At 39.8% G+C, this 14,868-nt stretch overlaps 1 protein-coding gene across 1 annotated transcript; it reads right to left on the minus strand.

Moving 5' to 3' along the window:
* Nucleotides 1-565: 565 nt before the first annotated feature.
* Nucleotides 566-11,607, minus strand: chga (chromogranin A). Its single transcript, XM_008299827.1, has 8 exons — nt 11,423-11,607; nt 11,213-11,262; nt 9,024-9,117; nt 6,185-6,253; nt 6,023-6,106; nt 4,368-4,514; nt 3,378-3,772; nt 566-649 (listed from the first exon to the last, which is right to left on the minus strand). Exons 1-8 carry the CDS (start codon nt 11,466-11,468, stop codon nt 566-568), a joined length of 969 nt encoding a protein of 322 aa, XP_008298049.1. The 5' UTR covers nt 11,469-11,607.
* Between the last annotated feature and the right edge of the window lie 3,261 nt (nt 11,608-14,868).

Raw genomic sequence — 14,868 nt, forward strand, 5'->3', positions numbered from 1 at the left:
AAATGTTCACTTATTGCCTTGGCTTGATTAGAGTCAACTGGTTTCTATGACAACAGGAAAGCATCTACAGGAAATCTTTTTTTTTTCGAGAGAGAGAGAGCTCGTATACATGCCGTTAGAACTGTACAACCTCGCCTTTGTCGCTGGGATTCTGTACCTGGATTCACCTCAAACCTTTCACACGAAATAATCTTTTGAAAAAGAAAGCCGACGTTTTTGCAGAAACAGAGGGGTGATTGTCAGACAGGAGGGAGTCGTGTTCTCCGAGTTCTAATGCGCAGGACTTGTGCATTTGTATGCTGTTAGTATGCACGCCGAGCTGCAGAGTGTGTCTAATGTATGCTACTCTATGTGAGGGATGGGGAGGCTGCAGCAGCGTGGCATCCGCAGGAAAAAGCAAAAAAAAAAAAGATAAAACCCTTGTCGCACATTCACTTCATTCGCTCTGTGTGTGGAAACCAGGCAGCTGGTGAAGCGGAGGAGGAGGAGGAGGAGGAGGAGGAGGAGGAGGAGGAGGACGGTGGAGGCAGGAGAAGGTCTGCGGTGTCACACTTCTGTTCCAAGCTCAGCCTCGCCGCAGCTCGTGGAGCTTCTGGGCGACGTTCTCCAGCTCCGACTCGATGGCCGCCAGACTTTCGATCTCAGGATCCTGCGAGGAACAAAGAGAGGAGGCGACGTGAGGAAGACACACAGACAGTCAGAGTCCTGCTGCTCAGGGCAGTTAGGAGGCATCGCATCCAGGGTGTCGTCTGGCAGCTTCACCTCGACAGCGACAGGAACAGTTTGGAGCTTTCACACAGTAAACAAGCTCCTGTGGACACGAGCTGGAGGAAGGATGGTTTGTTCTCACGTAGTAAAACTGAAAAATACTAAAGTTCTTTGGCCTTGAGTTGCCAAAAAAATGTACTTGCATAAAACAATTACATAATTAGACAGTTTAACATCTTAAGTTTTCTCTTTAGTTTTCTTTCTTAATAAAAATTTAAGAAGATGAATATTACCCCAGATATAAACATGAAGCTACTTTAGCTTAGCTTAGTGGGAAGACCAGCAGCTCTACAGCTCACCAATCAGCAACTTATCGTCTGTTAAATCCTGCAGTTTGCAGTTTTAAGGGGGATTATGTTCTGCATTATTTCTTTTATGTACCACTAACATTAAATAAGGATATGGGATGTTTCTGCTCAGGAGTCAAGCTGCAAGAAAGATTCAGTTTTTTGACTCTGAGCTGCCAAAAAAGCAGCATTTGCATAAAACAATTACATAATGAGAGAGTTTAACATCTTTAAGTCTCTTGTCTTGCTGAAAATTTGACAAGAAGAAGGACACAGCTCCTATACATAAATATGAAGCTAGCTTAGCTTAGCTTAGTTTAGCTTATTGGGGGAAACAGCAGCCATGTTTTATTTAAATTAAGTCCACCAGCAGCTCTAAAGCTCACCAATTAGCATCATCTGTTAAATCCTGCAGTTTGCAGTTTTAAGGGGGATTATGTTCTGCATTATTTCTTTTCTTGATCACTATCAGTAAGATAGATTTGGGATGAATCTTCTCAGGAGTCAAGCTGCAAGAAAGATTCAGTTTTTTGACTCTGAGCTGCCAAAAAAAGCAGCACTTGCATAAAACAATTACATAATGAGAGAGTTTAACATCTTAGAAAACTTTCTTTGATTCTCTTTTCTTGCTGAGAGTTAGATAAGAAGATGAATATCACTCCTGTATCTGAATAAGAAGCTAGTTTAGCTTAGCTTAGCATAAAGACAGAGGAACAGCAGCCGGCTTCAGTCCAGCTTTACCAGCAGCTCTGAAGCTCAGCGATCAGCAGACATAAAGAACCTGTTCTGGGGAGGAACTCCTGGAAACTGCTGTGTGAATCTTAACGCTACCTGATTAAAGTCAGAGAGGACAAAAAGTGGCATTTTTATTCTTCATGTCCTAAATCACGTCTCCTCTCCAACATCACCGTCAACAACATAAAATCCACTACAGATATACATAACCAGCCTCCATCGTTCCCTACAGCCACTATCTGCTGTTTGTTTGCCTGTTCCAGATGTTCTCAGCCCATTAAACAGCTTCAATCATCAGACATCGTACTTATTGCATGACCCAGTATGAGTCTCCTCCACCTACTAGCAGCTCAGTAGGCTCCTATTACTGCATTTAACGGTGCAGGGAAGTGATGTTACGGCTAAAAAGAGGAACAAAGCTACATCATCATCGAGGCTACTTTCTGTCGAGCGATGATCAGAATGTGTGATACTAGAAGATGGAGCAGATCCCTGCAGGAGCACATGCATGGGAATAGTCTCCAGTAGAAACAGTGAGTGAAAGCAAAAGTCAAAGCAAGACTAAAGCGAACAAATGATGGTCTGAGACGGGAGGGGAAGGGTCTGCACTGATAACATTCGAATCCACTGATTTTTTAATTGTTCTGGTGCAGTTAAAGTTGTTGGATCCAACACTGCAACTGAAACAAAAAGCTAAACGGGCCAGTTAGGGGCCGGTTCTGCAGAACTTTATGTTATTTCCTACCTGCCTCTGGTTCCTGCAGTGGAAAGCCGTCTTTCCCAGGAATTTTGAAGCGATCGATTCTGGCACAAACCTGTCCCTGATTCTTTGTAGCTTCACAGCAGTGTGCTGGTCTGAGGTCAGTAATAGAAGTCACAGTGCTCCTTTACTCGCTAAACTCCCACAATGCTCTCTGCTTGACAACACAGTAGTGACCTCTTCTTCTGGTCGCTACAGCGTTAAACACTAAGATGCTCCACCTGGTGGTACAACCAGGTACTACAGCTAATTTACAATACTCAAGGTGTGTATTATCCCTCAAAGTGGGATCTGTATCAGCAAATACCGAATATTAAATCATAATGAAACATTAATTCAGAACCTCTCTACTTGGACAGAGGCAGACTCCCACTGTTTCCAGTCATGATGCTAAGCTAAGCTAGCATTTCACCAGGATGTAGGATCACTGTCCTGGTCAATATGATGACTTTCATAATGACTAGCTGCTCTGAAGTCAGTAAGTCTCATAGAAGTCTCTGTCACAGTGCTCCTTTACTAGCTAAACTCCCACAATGCACTCTGCTTGACAACACAGACGTGAGCGCCTCCTCTGGTCGCAGCCAGGTACTGCAGCTAATCTACAATACCTGAAGTGTGTATGATGGAGGAAAAGGGCATCAGCAGACGTAGCTATTCCCTGTGTTTTCAGTCTTCATGCTAAGCTAAGTTAAGCTAAGCTAGCTGTCTTCTGCCTGTAGTTTCATATTCAACAGATATGAGAGCAGTATCTGAGTAGACTCCTTCCAAACAAAAAAACAGAATACATTCCTTTCAGCGATCAGCAGCTAAAGAAGTCTGACTCCCACCTCTGACTTCCTGCTGGCGCTGCCCTCCTCCTCCGGCGGCCTCTGGGCGATCATCTGCAGCTCCTTCTCCTCTGGACTCCTGTGGTTTGCTCCTCTTTTCTTCTTCTTCTGCTCTTCCTCCTGCTCCTCCTCTTCCTCTGTGAGCTTTTTGGAGTGATGAGGCACCTCATGCTGCTGCTGCACCTCCTTCCTCTTCACCTGTAAAGCCTTGGTCCTCTTGCTCCACCTCCTCGGGTTCTCCCTGCTGCCTCTCTTCACCTCCTCCTCCTCCTCCTCTTCATCTTCATCTTGTTTGTGTGAGACAACACCAGACCTCTTCTCCTCTTCTTCTTCTTCTTCTACATGAACCCTCTTCTCTTTAGATTTGTTTCTGAGTGCATCTCTCTGTTCACCACCTGGGAGAAAGAAGAATAAAAAGCAGAGTTTTTTATGATTGAAGCTCCTCCACCTCCACCTCCATCACCTCCTCCACCCTCCCTCTCCTCCATCAGCAAGATTCCACTTGGTGTAATGAAATATCCGTCGCCAGCTGGCAGCGCTGGCTGAGCTTTTATGGGAATTAACGGCGTGGCTGGAGATGGGATGACTTGGCCGGGCTTCCATTATTGTCAGAGACGAACCTCCGTCTCGGGCTGTTTTAAATGCGGCCGTGATGGGCGCGTGATTGCAGAGACGATGCCGCGCGCACAAGCTCGGTTTAAGAAATGACTTGTGTGCAGCGGCCCGGTTCCTCCGGGAGGGGAGGCCCAAACTCATCATGTAGATGGAAGCCTTTCATCAATCAGCCAGCACAGCTCTCATTTACGAGGCCCGCATTCAGCCTTCAGTCTGCGCTGCAGCTTTTAATTTTCTGAGTCATCCTTTATTTCACCAGTAAAAAAATAAATCTGATTCTACTGGGCTCTTAAAATGTCAAGCTGCTTCACTTTTTTCTCCTTCTTTTTAAAAAAAATACATTTCAGCATCAAACAGACAGAAGCATCAGCTCGCCTTTGCTCTGCTCTTCCTCCCCTGAGTTGGCTCGCTTCTCCTCCTCCTCCTCCTCCTCTCCTGCAGCCTCCCCCATGCCGGTCTCCCTCTGCTGGGACAGGATGGATCTCTCTCCGGGGCCTCCCAGGGCCTCCAGCATGGATCGATCTGCAAACAGGGCGGGGATTTAATTTACTAGAAGCCATTGATTTTGCAGTGATGTTAAAAGGCGGCGCTGCAGTTCATCATTGTGCTGCAGCCGGTGGATCTGTGCGCGTCCTGACTGATGGACCGGGCCGGTCCGGCGGCCACGCGGTGCCAACGCGCCGTAATCGATATTTTTCTGCGTCTGTCGCTGCTCTGCTCGAGCTTTCTCTGCCACTGGGGAGTCTGGAGCCCACTTAGAGGTGCGATGCGTGTCCTGGTTCTGTCCACGCAAAGATTTAGCAGACTTAACCCTCTGAACACCAGAACCTGGACATGCTGGACCATTTATCAGCCAGAAAGTGTAAAAAAAAAAAAAAAAGAAAGAGACTCTCTGCAGTATCTCCAGCTGGATCGCTGACAGTTTGGCTTTCTACTGGTCATTATATCTCCAGATTTTTTTTCCTGCATGCAGGATTTTTCCCCCAAGAGGCTCCAGTCAGAGGCCAAAATGATAAGAATTGAGAATTTAATCCTCTGAATCCCAAAACCAGCTGGCAGCTTTGAAATGCATGTTGTCTTTTAAACAAAAAACACAAAAATATGTAATTTATCAAAGCCAGAATCTGCAAAACTGTTTCTATTGTCAGATTTAAAAAGGACTATATGTGTGCTTCCATCAAGAAAAACAACCAAACCTGAGCTCAGAATCCTCCCATTTCATCAAAATCCACTTTATTCTACGTTTTATTCCAAAAATCACCAAAAACTACCAAACAGATTCTGCAAAAAATGAAAAATTCTGCACTCCTCAGCTAAACGTTGAAGCCACGATGGACTGAGCTGGAAAATCAGGCGACAAAAAAGAGCTGAGAAGTCACAGAATTGTTCTTTTTTCTGTTTTTTTTAATTGAATCGTAGAAATCAGGAAAAACAACCGAAAACTAAGCTTGAATTGGAGATATTTATATCAACGTCACCACATTCTTTTAATTCATCATTCAAAAGTTCTGCTGCAACAAAAAGATCATGTGACTAAATATGAGAGGTTTCAGGTGAACTGCAGGCAAGAAAATAAAAACCTCCTGGATCAATAAATAGATGCAGCACGGATCAGAACCAGAGACCAGAGGAACCAGTTGGTGGAGATACATCCAGCTGATGGTGGAACATCTTTCTACTGATGATGGAACATCTTTCTACTGATGGTGGAACATCTTTCTACTGCTGATGGTGGAACATCTTTAGAGGCAGCTCATGTGGACACGTGCTGAGTCATTCTTCTTTCTCCTCCCTCTCTCCTTGAAGCCCTGATTGGTTGCAGGACTTTAAATGAACCCTCAGTGGGTGAAAACAGAAACTCCTGGAGGTCAGAGGTTTAACTCTGCCGCTGCACTTTTACTTTCCTCCACCAGCTGGACTCTGCTGACCGTACATAATGGCTAATAATGGAAGCAATGCATCATTCTGACAGCTCAGAGACTTGATTCCTGGTTGAACCGTGATGAGGAACAAACAGCTCAGAAACTCACCGGCGGCTTCGTCTGTGGTCGGCACACTTTGGGTCGGCGTCGGCGTGTCGGCGTCTCTCTGCTGCTGAGCTCTCTCCTGGTCACCTGAAACCACAAACTCGTCTTCAGGTGCACAGAAACATGATCAGGACTCAGAACAAACGCCGGCGACGCACCACTCACCCTGGACGGCGATCTCCTGCAGCTCCTTCAGGAAGCTGTGGTGCCGGAGGATGGTGACCAGCCGGTCGTCTGCAGAGGAACACAGACAGAAGCAGGAGTTTAAACCCTGCAGAGGGGCTGGAGCACAGGTGTGTGTCATTCCCCTCCACCGTGTTCCACCGGATTCAGCGATTTGCTTCATCAGAGTTAATTGCCCTGAAATTTACTGCTTTCAATGCAGGAGGACAATTAATCATGTGGCTCTGAGCGGCTCCCCCAGTGAACCGACGCAGCAGTACGAGCTGCTGGACTTTCTGCTGACCCACAAACAGCAGCAGCACACTTCACTGTACTCTTCTATCATTCTGTGATCTTCCTCCGTCCCTCCGGTGGTGTACAGTTTCCTCTCTCAGTAGCTCCATGAGTAATGCTCACATTGATTTTTTTCTCTCTTCTGTTTCACAAGGACGGCATGAAGGCAGCTGGATGTACCTGAGCGCTGACCCTGTTTGTATCTGCAGCAGCAGCAGCAGCTCCTGCATCAGCCCATTAACTCCAGGACACTGGTGGCGAAGCGGCAGCAGGACGTGTAGCTGCTGAAACGTTTGTTCTTGTTTTTGTAGAAGAAGCATTTAGTGAAAAGTAAAGCCCTCCGTCACACGTGGCCTCCTGCGTCCTGCATCACGTCCACACACAGCTGCTTATCATCCGTTTGTGCATTTCAGGTGCTTTAATGACATCACTGCACGCTCTCAGGTGATTCGTTCCTGCACTCTGTGACCTTCTTTCCATCACGCTGGTTTCTACTCGTCTTACTGTCTCTTTGCACTGAAGTCAGATTCATTCTAGAAAATCCACTGAAGCAGAAGCACGAAGCAGAAGAGTGAAGCTTTGCAGCAGAAGAGTGAAGCTTTGCAGCAGAAGTCCTGGTGTTGGTCATTTCATCAGCTCGTTAGCAGTGAAGCTGCTGCAGGTTTAAACGACTTTAAATCCAGTTTTAAGCAGATAAACGTGAGGCTCCAAACTGAGAAAGAATCCAAATCCAATCAAACTGATTTTTGCTTTAATATCACACAGTTTGAATTATAATTTATTGAACTGTGAGATTTTTAGATGGAGAAACCATCAGAGGAACGTGAAGCTTCGTTCTGTGACCTCGTTGGATTTTAAAAGCTCGGGTCAAATTTACATCTTTAAAAATCTGTCAAATAAAAGCAGTGAAGTAAAAAAGTGAAATATTTCCTGCAGCAGAAACACAAAAATAAAACGACAGCGAGAGCAGCTGGACGTTAAGGATTAAACTGATCACCTGAACTGCCCCAAAGGTTAAATACGTTTCTTATTTCAGGTTGAGGGAGCACAGAGACCAGAACTGGATCAGTGATCCGGTCATGTGAGCGATAAACGTGAACCATCTGAACTCCAGAACTCACAGACAGACGTTCTTCTTTTTAAAAAATAGTCAAAAGTGACACGATTTTATCAGAAAAAGCAGAAAAAACATCAGATTTTAAACGACTGCATTAAAGGACAGTCATGAGATGATGTAAGGGGGTAAAAATAAAACCAATTAATGCCGTATAATTAAATAAAATCAGTGTTTATCGGGTCGACCTCGGGGACAGCTGGTGATATAAACATGATAACAGCGACGAACGTGATCTGAGACGACGCTGAAGGTTCAAAAACCACAAGCTGTTCAAATTAATTTTAAAAAAGAAAGAATCCAACATCATGTGTTGAATTTAAATAACATTTTATATGTGTGGGGACCAACTCTGGTCGTCTAAACCCAACAGCTGCATCAAACACACGTTAATGTGTTGATTCTTTAATTTGCTGCTGAAACAGAATCATCAGAGATCAGAGAACAGAACTCCTTTACTGTGGCTGGATTTTGCACAACAACAGTCAGATGTTAGATGTTTAGTGATGGAAACCAGCTTATTATGGGATGCTGTGTGCACCTCAGGGACTTCATTTTGCAGCAAACCCTCAGATCTGTTTATACATTTTGACCTGCAGCTCTACTGACACGATGTTTAAAGTGCAATAAAATGTTCTGCTTCAGTGGAGACAGACCAGAAACTAATGGGTCACTTCATCAAGCAGAATAAAAAGCTTCAGTGGAAAAAATAATTAAAACAGTCTCTGATGTTAAATCTGCATCAGATCTTGTGTCATTGTTTTAAGATTTGGAGGTTTAATGACGAATATTTACACGTGTAAAAAAACATAAATTCATTAAAAAACAATAAATATAACGACATATCTAGAATGATCAGAACTGTAACAGCAACACATTCATATAGATCATATAAATGGATGTTTTACTTTTAGAAAACAGAATTATTCAATATTATGTGTAAAAAAATTACACAAGATTTTTTTTTTAGCTTTAACTGTTTAAATCTGTATAAAACTACAGAACTGATGCTTCTTTTTCTGTTAATTTTCACTAATTTCATCTAATTGTAGGAAAATATTCACAATTTTAATGAAATAGTTTCGCCTTTTAAATGAAACAGAAATATTTGAAGTGTTTTCTCTGATTCAGGTTTATTTGGATAAACATGGAGATGGAAGATTTCAGGTTTTTTGCGATTAGTTTTTAATGTTTATGGAACATAAGAGGAATGTTTGTGTTTTGATATTTTAATGAACTGAATACATTTTTGTAATTTAATTGATGTTTTTTGTGACCTAAAATAAAAAAATAATTTATTTTTTCTTTTTCTAAATAAAATGACAGATTTTTATTTTATTTTATTATTTCTCAGCCTCCTCTCCTCCAGTGTTATTTACTGTGTACATACATGATGCTATTTCATTCTTCCAGTAGTGTTTTTCTTTCTTTTACCTGTCTTCAGAGTTTCCAGACAGTCCTGACTGACGGGAACGTGCTGCTGCCTCGACAGAACGTCCGCCAGCGCCTCCACGATGCATTTCATCACCTGCAGACACAGAACGGAGCTCAGAGAGCTGCAAAGTAAAGAGTTTTAACCATCAGCCTGTGAAGCTGCTGCTGTCAGAAGGATGTGACGGGAATACTCATCACATCTAAATGATTCTCATTCAAAGACCCTTCAGATGGAAATCATTCCAGGCTTCGGTGTCGAGCCAATCAGACCGTTCCTCTGCCTGCCAGACCTCTGAACCACTCGCTTATTTAATTTTCACAACTCCCTGCTCCGTCCTCCGCTCACATCTGCCCTTTGTCTTCTGTTTCTCTCTGGATTCGATTCCAGAAGCGACTCCGTCTCCCTGAAATGGATCCTGCAGCTTCACACTGTGGAGGTCGAGGCTCTCCATTACGCTCAAATTGGTATCTATTGATTTCAGCAAAGTCACAGTGAGCTGCCTCAGAGCTGAAAAGCTGGTAGAAGGAGAGACGGTTTCTGTAAGATTGCAGTAAAAAATACTGCCATTTTATTCTGAATTAAGTGAGTTAATTACTAAGTTAATAGGATTAATTAGGGCTCTCTGCAGGAGGTTTACAGGTTAATACTGACTGGATTTATTCAGTAACATATTTAAACAGCCGCTGCTGTAATTAACATGAACTGAACATTTTCTTCTTCTAAACTTTACAAATCTGATTTACAGACAAATACCATAAATTACAACCTTGACGTTTATCATCCAGAATTTAGATCCACCAGCTTTGTTTAATGTTTAAAAACCCGTAAAGAAATAACAAAAATTATAGTGTAAAAAAAAAAAGATAAACAAAAAAAAGAATCCTGTGAAAAGGGAAAATTAAAAAAAAACACAAATAAAAGTCTTGCAGCAAGGATGCCAGAAAAAAACAAACCAAACTGGAATATTTCAGCATTTAAAAACAGTTAAATAAATAAATAAATAAATACATAAATAAATAAATATAACAGCAAATACCTGTAAACATTAATTTTTTTGGTTTTAGTTTGTTTTTATTAGCTATTGTCTGTAATTTAACAAAAAGGGAAAGTCTGTAAAATATACGTTAAAATGATTTACTGTCTTCAATCCCTATGCAGCATTTTTCAGAATTTTACATTTTTTTCAAAATATTTTTCTTTATTATTATTTATTAATAATTTTCTTTATTAATAACAGAAATGATCTGTAAAATACTGATATCTTCTGCAGCTATAAATACTATATAATTTTACATTTTTTACATGACTGGTTATTATCCATAATCTGACAAAACAGGTAAAGTGTGCAAGAAAAAAAAGTAAATTTTTCTTATTTTTGAATACCAGCAAATATCTGTAAAATAATATTATTTTTTGTTGAACTAAATACAGTAAAATCCGTTCATTTTACATTAAAATGTAGTAAAGAACAAAAAAATTTAAAAAACAGCAATTTGCATTTCTGATACAGACATTATTATAGATTTGGCCTGCTGTGATTTTACTAAATATTATTTATAATTTACTGAAACTGAGAAATCTGTCAGACAAAAAAACAAACAAACAAAAAAAACATACATTTTCCTACAATAAATAAATGATAAGATAAGCAGCATTTTCTTTTCTTAATTCTTTTGTTTCTTGAATCGGAACATTTTCTGCTTTAAAATGCAGAAAATATGAACTGCTGATATATTTATACCAAAACAACGATGTGCCTTTAATCCTTATGAGCAACAAGGAGCTGATTCATATTTAATAATGCCAATAAAAATAAAATAAAATAAAATGAAATAATAATAATAATAATAAAAAAAAATAATAATAAAGTGGCATTTTGGAAATTGTAAGATTGCAAATATAAATGTTTAAAGGTAGCGATGTGTGACACCATATTGAAGAAAAAAAAGGGAAAATTTTGCTTATTTAAATAAATAAAAATAAAACTCAGGCTGTCCAGAAGAACGTTCCTGATCTTCCTACATTCAGGCTCTGCTGTGAGCAGAAGCCTGCAGCTCTCTTTCTTTTCTTTCTTTTTGCTGATTAAAGCATCAGATTGTTCATTATTCTGTCATATTTCTGGAAGAACAAACAAACAAACAAACAAACAAACAAACAAACGGCCTGAGCTCTGACTTGGTTTCTTTACCTTCACGTCTTCATTCTCCAGCTGACTGGGAGTCACTGGCAATGACAGAACTGCAGAGAAAGAACAAAAGACAAACGTTCATGTTGCTGGACCTGAACCTGAGCCTGGTTCTGGACCAGAACCTCTCTGTCTCTGTCCGTGGTGCTGATTCTCTGACTGCAGCTTCTCTTTTTTCTGTCCTGCCTGCTGAGAACTTCCAGCTCCTCTTACCGCAGCTGCTCAGCGCTGTGAGCACCATCAGTCCTCTTCCGATCATGTCTGGACCGAAGCTCTCCAGGAACAGAACCAAGCGGACTGGATCTCTCTGCGGCTGCGGCGGCGGCGTCCTCTCTCCTCCCGGCGCGGATTACCGGCGCATCCTCGGCCGCCTGTCGGTATTTCTGGAGAGCTCTCGGGGTCTCCTCCGTCCTCTCCGGTGTCTCCGGTGTCGCTCCGGTTCCTCTCCGCTGCGGCGACCCGTTTATAGGACGAGGGAGGGGGGGCGGGGCCGGCGGGTGACGTCACCGCTGAGGCAGATGACGACGGCTGCACCTGAACGCACCTCCGGCGGTCGTCAGGGCGGAGGCGCGTTCACGGAGCCCAGGTGAGGAGGAGGAGGAGGAGGAGGAGGAGGAGGAGTCTTTAAATTGAACAAATCAAAACGTCAGATTTCAGCATCTGAAAGAAAAACACTGAGAAATAAGAGAAAATCATAATTATCTCATTAAAACAGTAATTTTAAATAATAAAAGACATTTTCAGGCTTTGATTTCAAACAACACATCATGTGTGTTGTTTGGCTTTTTAATATTTAATAAAAGACATTTAATAAAAGCAAAGAAATGACGTTTAAAATATGTAAATAATTAAACAACTTTAATGATAAATGTTTTATATAATGATAGAAACTGTGACAGACAGAAATCGTGCAGTGATGAAAACATTCTCTCAGCATTTTATTTTTAATAGCTTCTGTAAATATAAAAAAGTGTCTCTCATTTCATAACTAAATCGTGTAAATGCGTCGAATAAACACGTTTTTTTCTGTTAACTGTCACAAACATTTAATTTTAGAAATATATTTACAACCTGAATTGAATAATTTGAATTTCTAAATACTTGATGCTGACATTTTCACGCATTTCTATTTTTTGTTATAATTTTATCATCAATTTTGTGAAATAAACTAAAAACCTGTAAAATAAAAACTTTAAAAAATCTATAAAATTCTAGATTTTCTTTTAACAATGCAAATTAAACCCCCTGCTGTTTAATTCATCACATAAATTTACCAGAATAATGTAAATATGATAAATAATAATAAAAATAAATGACCTATTAATGAGAGCAAACAGCCGCCGGTGGAACAAAGTCTTTGTGAATGTGGTGAATAAACACAGATCTGAGAAGAAAGAAGCTCCACCATCATCATCATCATCATCATGGTTACCGGGCGTCTCCCCTGGATGCCGAATGTGTTGCTAGGTGACGCTTCATTGTGATGGAGTCGGCAGGTGGACGGAGGAGGTCAGACGGAGCAACAAAGCTCCTGATCCATAAACACACAGATACAGAATAAAGAAGGTTTAACGAATACCTGATACTTTAATTATGTCCCAATTATCGTTAGTTTTCTGAGAGCACAAAGTAACATCAACAAAGTTTAAAAAACAGATTAAGACTGAACTTTACTGAATCCTGATAACTTTTCTTAACGTGACGAACGCGTTGATGATCTAATGATGAGATGAAATGTGTGTAATTCTGCCTTTAAAGTAAAAAATCATCTAAATGCAGCAATAATGTGTTTAGACAGAGTTTTATGGCTGGTGCTGGTGTTTTCCCACAAAGTCCAAACAGTTCATAAAAGAAATAAAGTTTATCATAAGAGCTGAAATATTAATAATAAAATCATCTAAAACACAAAAAGTCAACTACAGGGACATTTTACTGAAGCAGATGGAGCCACAAGTCACAATATTATTTTTAAAAAAAACAAGAAATAAAAATCAGAAATATGATTCAAATTTTAATGTGTTTCACTTAATACATTTTTTTTAAAAAAGAAAAAATTGAGAAATTCTGATAAATTTGCAAAATAATTTTAACAATCTCTTTATTTAAAAAAAATTACAGCTTCTACAGCTATCTTTTTTTTTCTTTTTTTTTTAAAGCATTTTTGTGTATTTTGACCGCTTTACATAAAAAACACCTTTTAACATGAACATTTTCTGCATTTTCATTAAACTTAAATAACTTATTATTTATATTTTATGCTATAAAAATTTCCAGCACATCACAGATTGTTGAGCAGAAATCGATGTAAAAATGAGACGATCTGAGTTGGACTGACTCTAGTATAATAAATATAACAATGAACATGTTGGAAGTGGATTATCACCTCCTGCTGTTTGTTTTTCATCACATCCAGCAGCAGTTTGAAATGTAATATTTAATGTGTCGCGTATCTTTATTAAACCAGATATCAGGTTTCATTGAGAAGCTCAGAACAAACGTCCTCCTGCCTCACTGAGTTTACGAGCAGCAGCAGCAGATGTGGGCTGTTTGCTCTCCGCATCACATCTTCCACATCAACCTTTTTCTCTTTTGTCCGGGAAGCCAGACGGCGCTGAGCTCCGCGAGGCCTCCAGCGTCTCATTGTGCTTCTCAGGAACAATAGAAGGTCGTCTGCGTCACGGCTGATCCGTATTTGTTCAAACAGGACGAGGGTTTTCTCTGAACGCAGTAACGAGGTCGTTATGAAACCAGCCGCTGATTGAATTCATCCCAGAGAGAATGAATTCAGGCTCCTGAATTAATTCACTGGAACAAGTAAAAAGAATCCAGTTTACTATTAATTTACAGATTTGACCTGTTTTGTTAAATTGCACATAATATCTAGTAAAGATCTGAGAAAAAAAAAGCCATGATTCACACGTTAACCGTGAAAAGCAGAACAGAACTAAAAATAACATCCACATTCCTTATTTTTGATCAAGTTTTGATATTTATTTAAATTTACACCATTTTTTACATTGTTTTAAATTAGCAAAAAAAGAAGCATTAAACAGACATTTTAAGGAAAACTATATATATTATACAATAAATAAAAGGTTTTTGTTGTAAAACTGTTTATATTGAAGATATTGAGATGAAAATATCGACTAAAGTATTGAAAAAAATATTAACTCACATGTTGTTGCTATATTTTTAAAAAAGGTTGAAATACCTTTTTGTTTTTTGTAATTACAGATATTTGCTGTTTTTGAAAGGAGAAAAGTGCTGAAAAATGATCAACCAATTCTTAACTGTTTTGGTAAACTACAGCTAAAATCCAGCAGGAAAGAAATTAAATAATTTACATGTTACTGTGAAAAAACAGGTGAAAAAGTAAAAAACAAACCAAAAAAAACTGCTGTTATTTGAAAGAGAAAATGATTAACTACTGAAAATGATGAATTTTTTAAAATAAAAGTCTTATTTTACAGATTTCAGTGAATTACATCTAATATCCAGTAAACCTGTATGTAGTGAGTAAAAGGATTCACTTACATGTTGATATCATAATAATAAAACATGTATTATTATTTTTTCCATCTCTTTCTTTCACAGTTTTTATTGAATCCACTGTTTTGTTTTGTTTTTATGAGTTTGTTTTTCTTCATGTGTTTTGTGGC

The sequence above is a fragment of the Stegastes partitus genome, unplaced genomic scaffold, assembly GCF_000690725.1.
Source record: "Stegastes partitus isolate 25-593 unplaced genomic scaffold, Stegastes_partitus-1.0.2 Scaffold1469, whole genome shotgun sequence".
NCBI lineage: Eukaryota > Metazoa > Chordata > Actinopteri > Pomacentridae > Stegastes > Stegastes partitus.

Bases quoted from the DNA above. Each gene is read 5' to 3' on its own strand.
- chga (XM_008299827.1), bottom strand. From the start codon at position 11,468: ATGATCGGAAGAGGACTGATGGTGCTCACAGCGCTGAGCAGCTGCG. The intron at 6,254-9,023 runs GTAAAAGAAAGA...GTTCCTCTGCAG, and splicing joins TCTGGAAACTCTGAAGACAG to ACGACCGGCTGGTCACCATC. The intron at 650-3,377 runs GTGGGAGTCAGA...TGTTCCTCGCAG, and splicing joins GCGCCAGCAGGAAGTCAGAG to GATCCTGAGATCGAAAGTCT.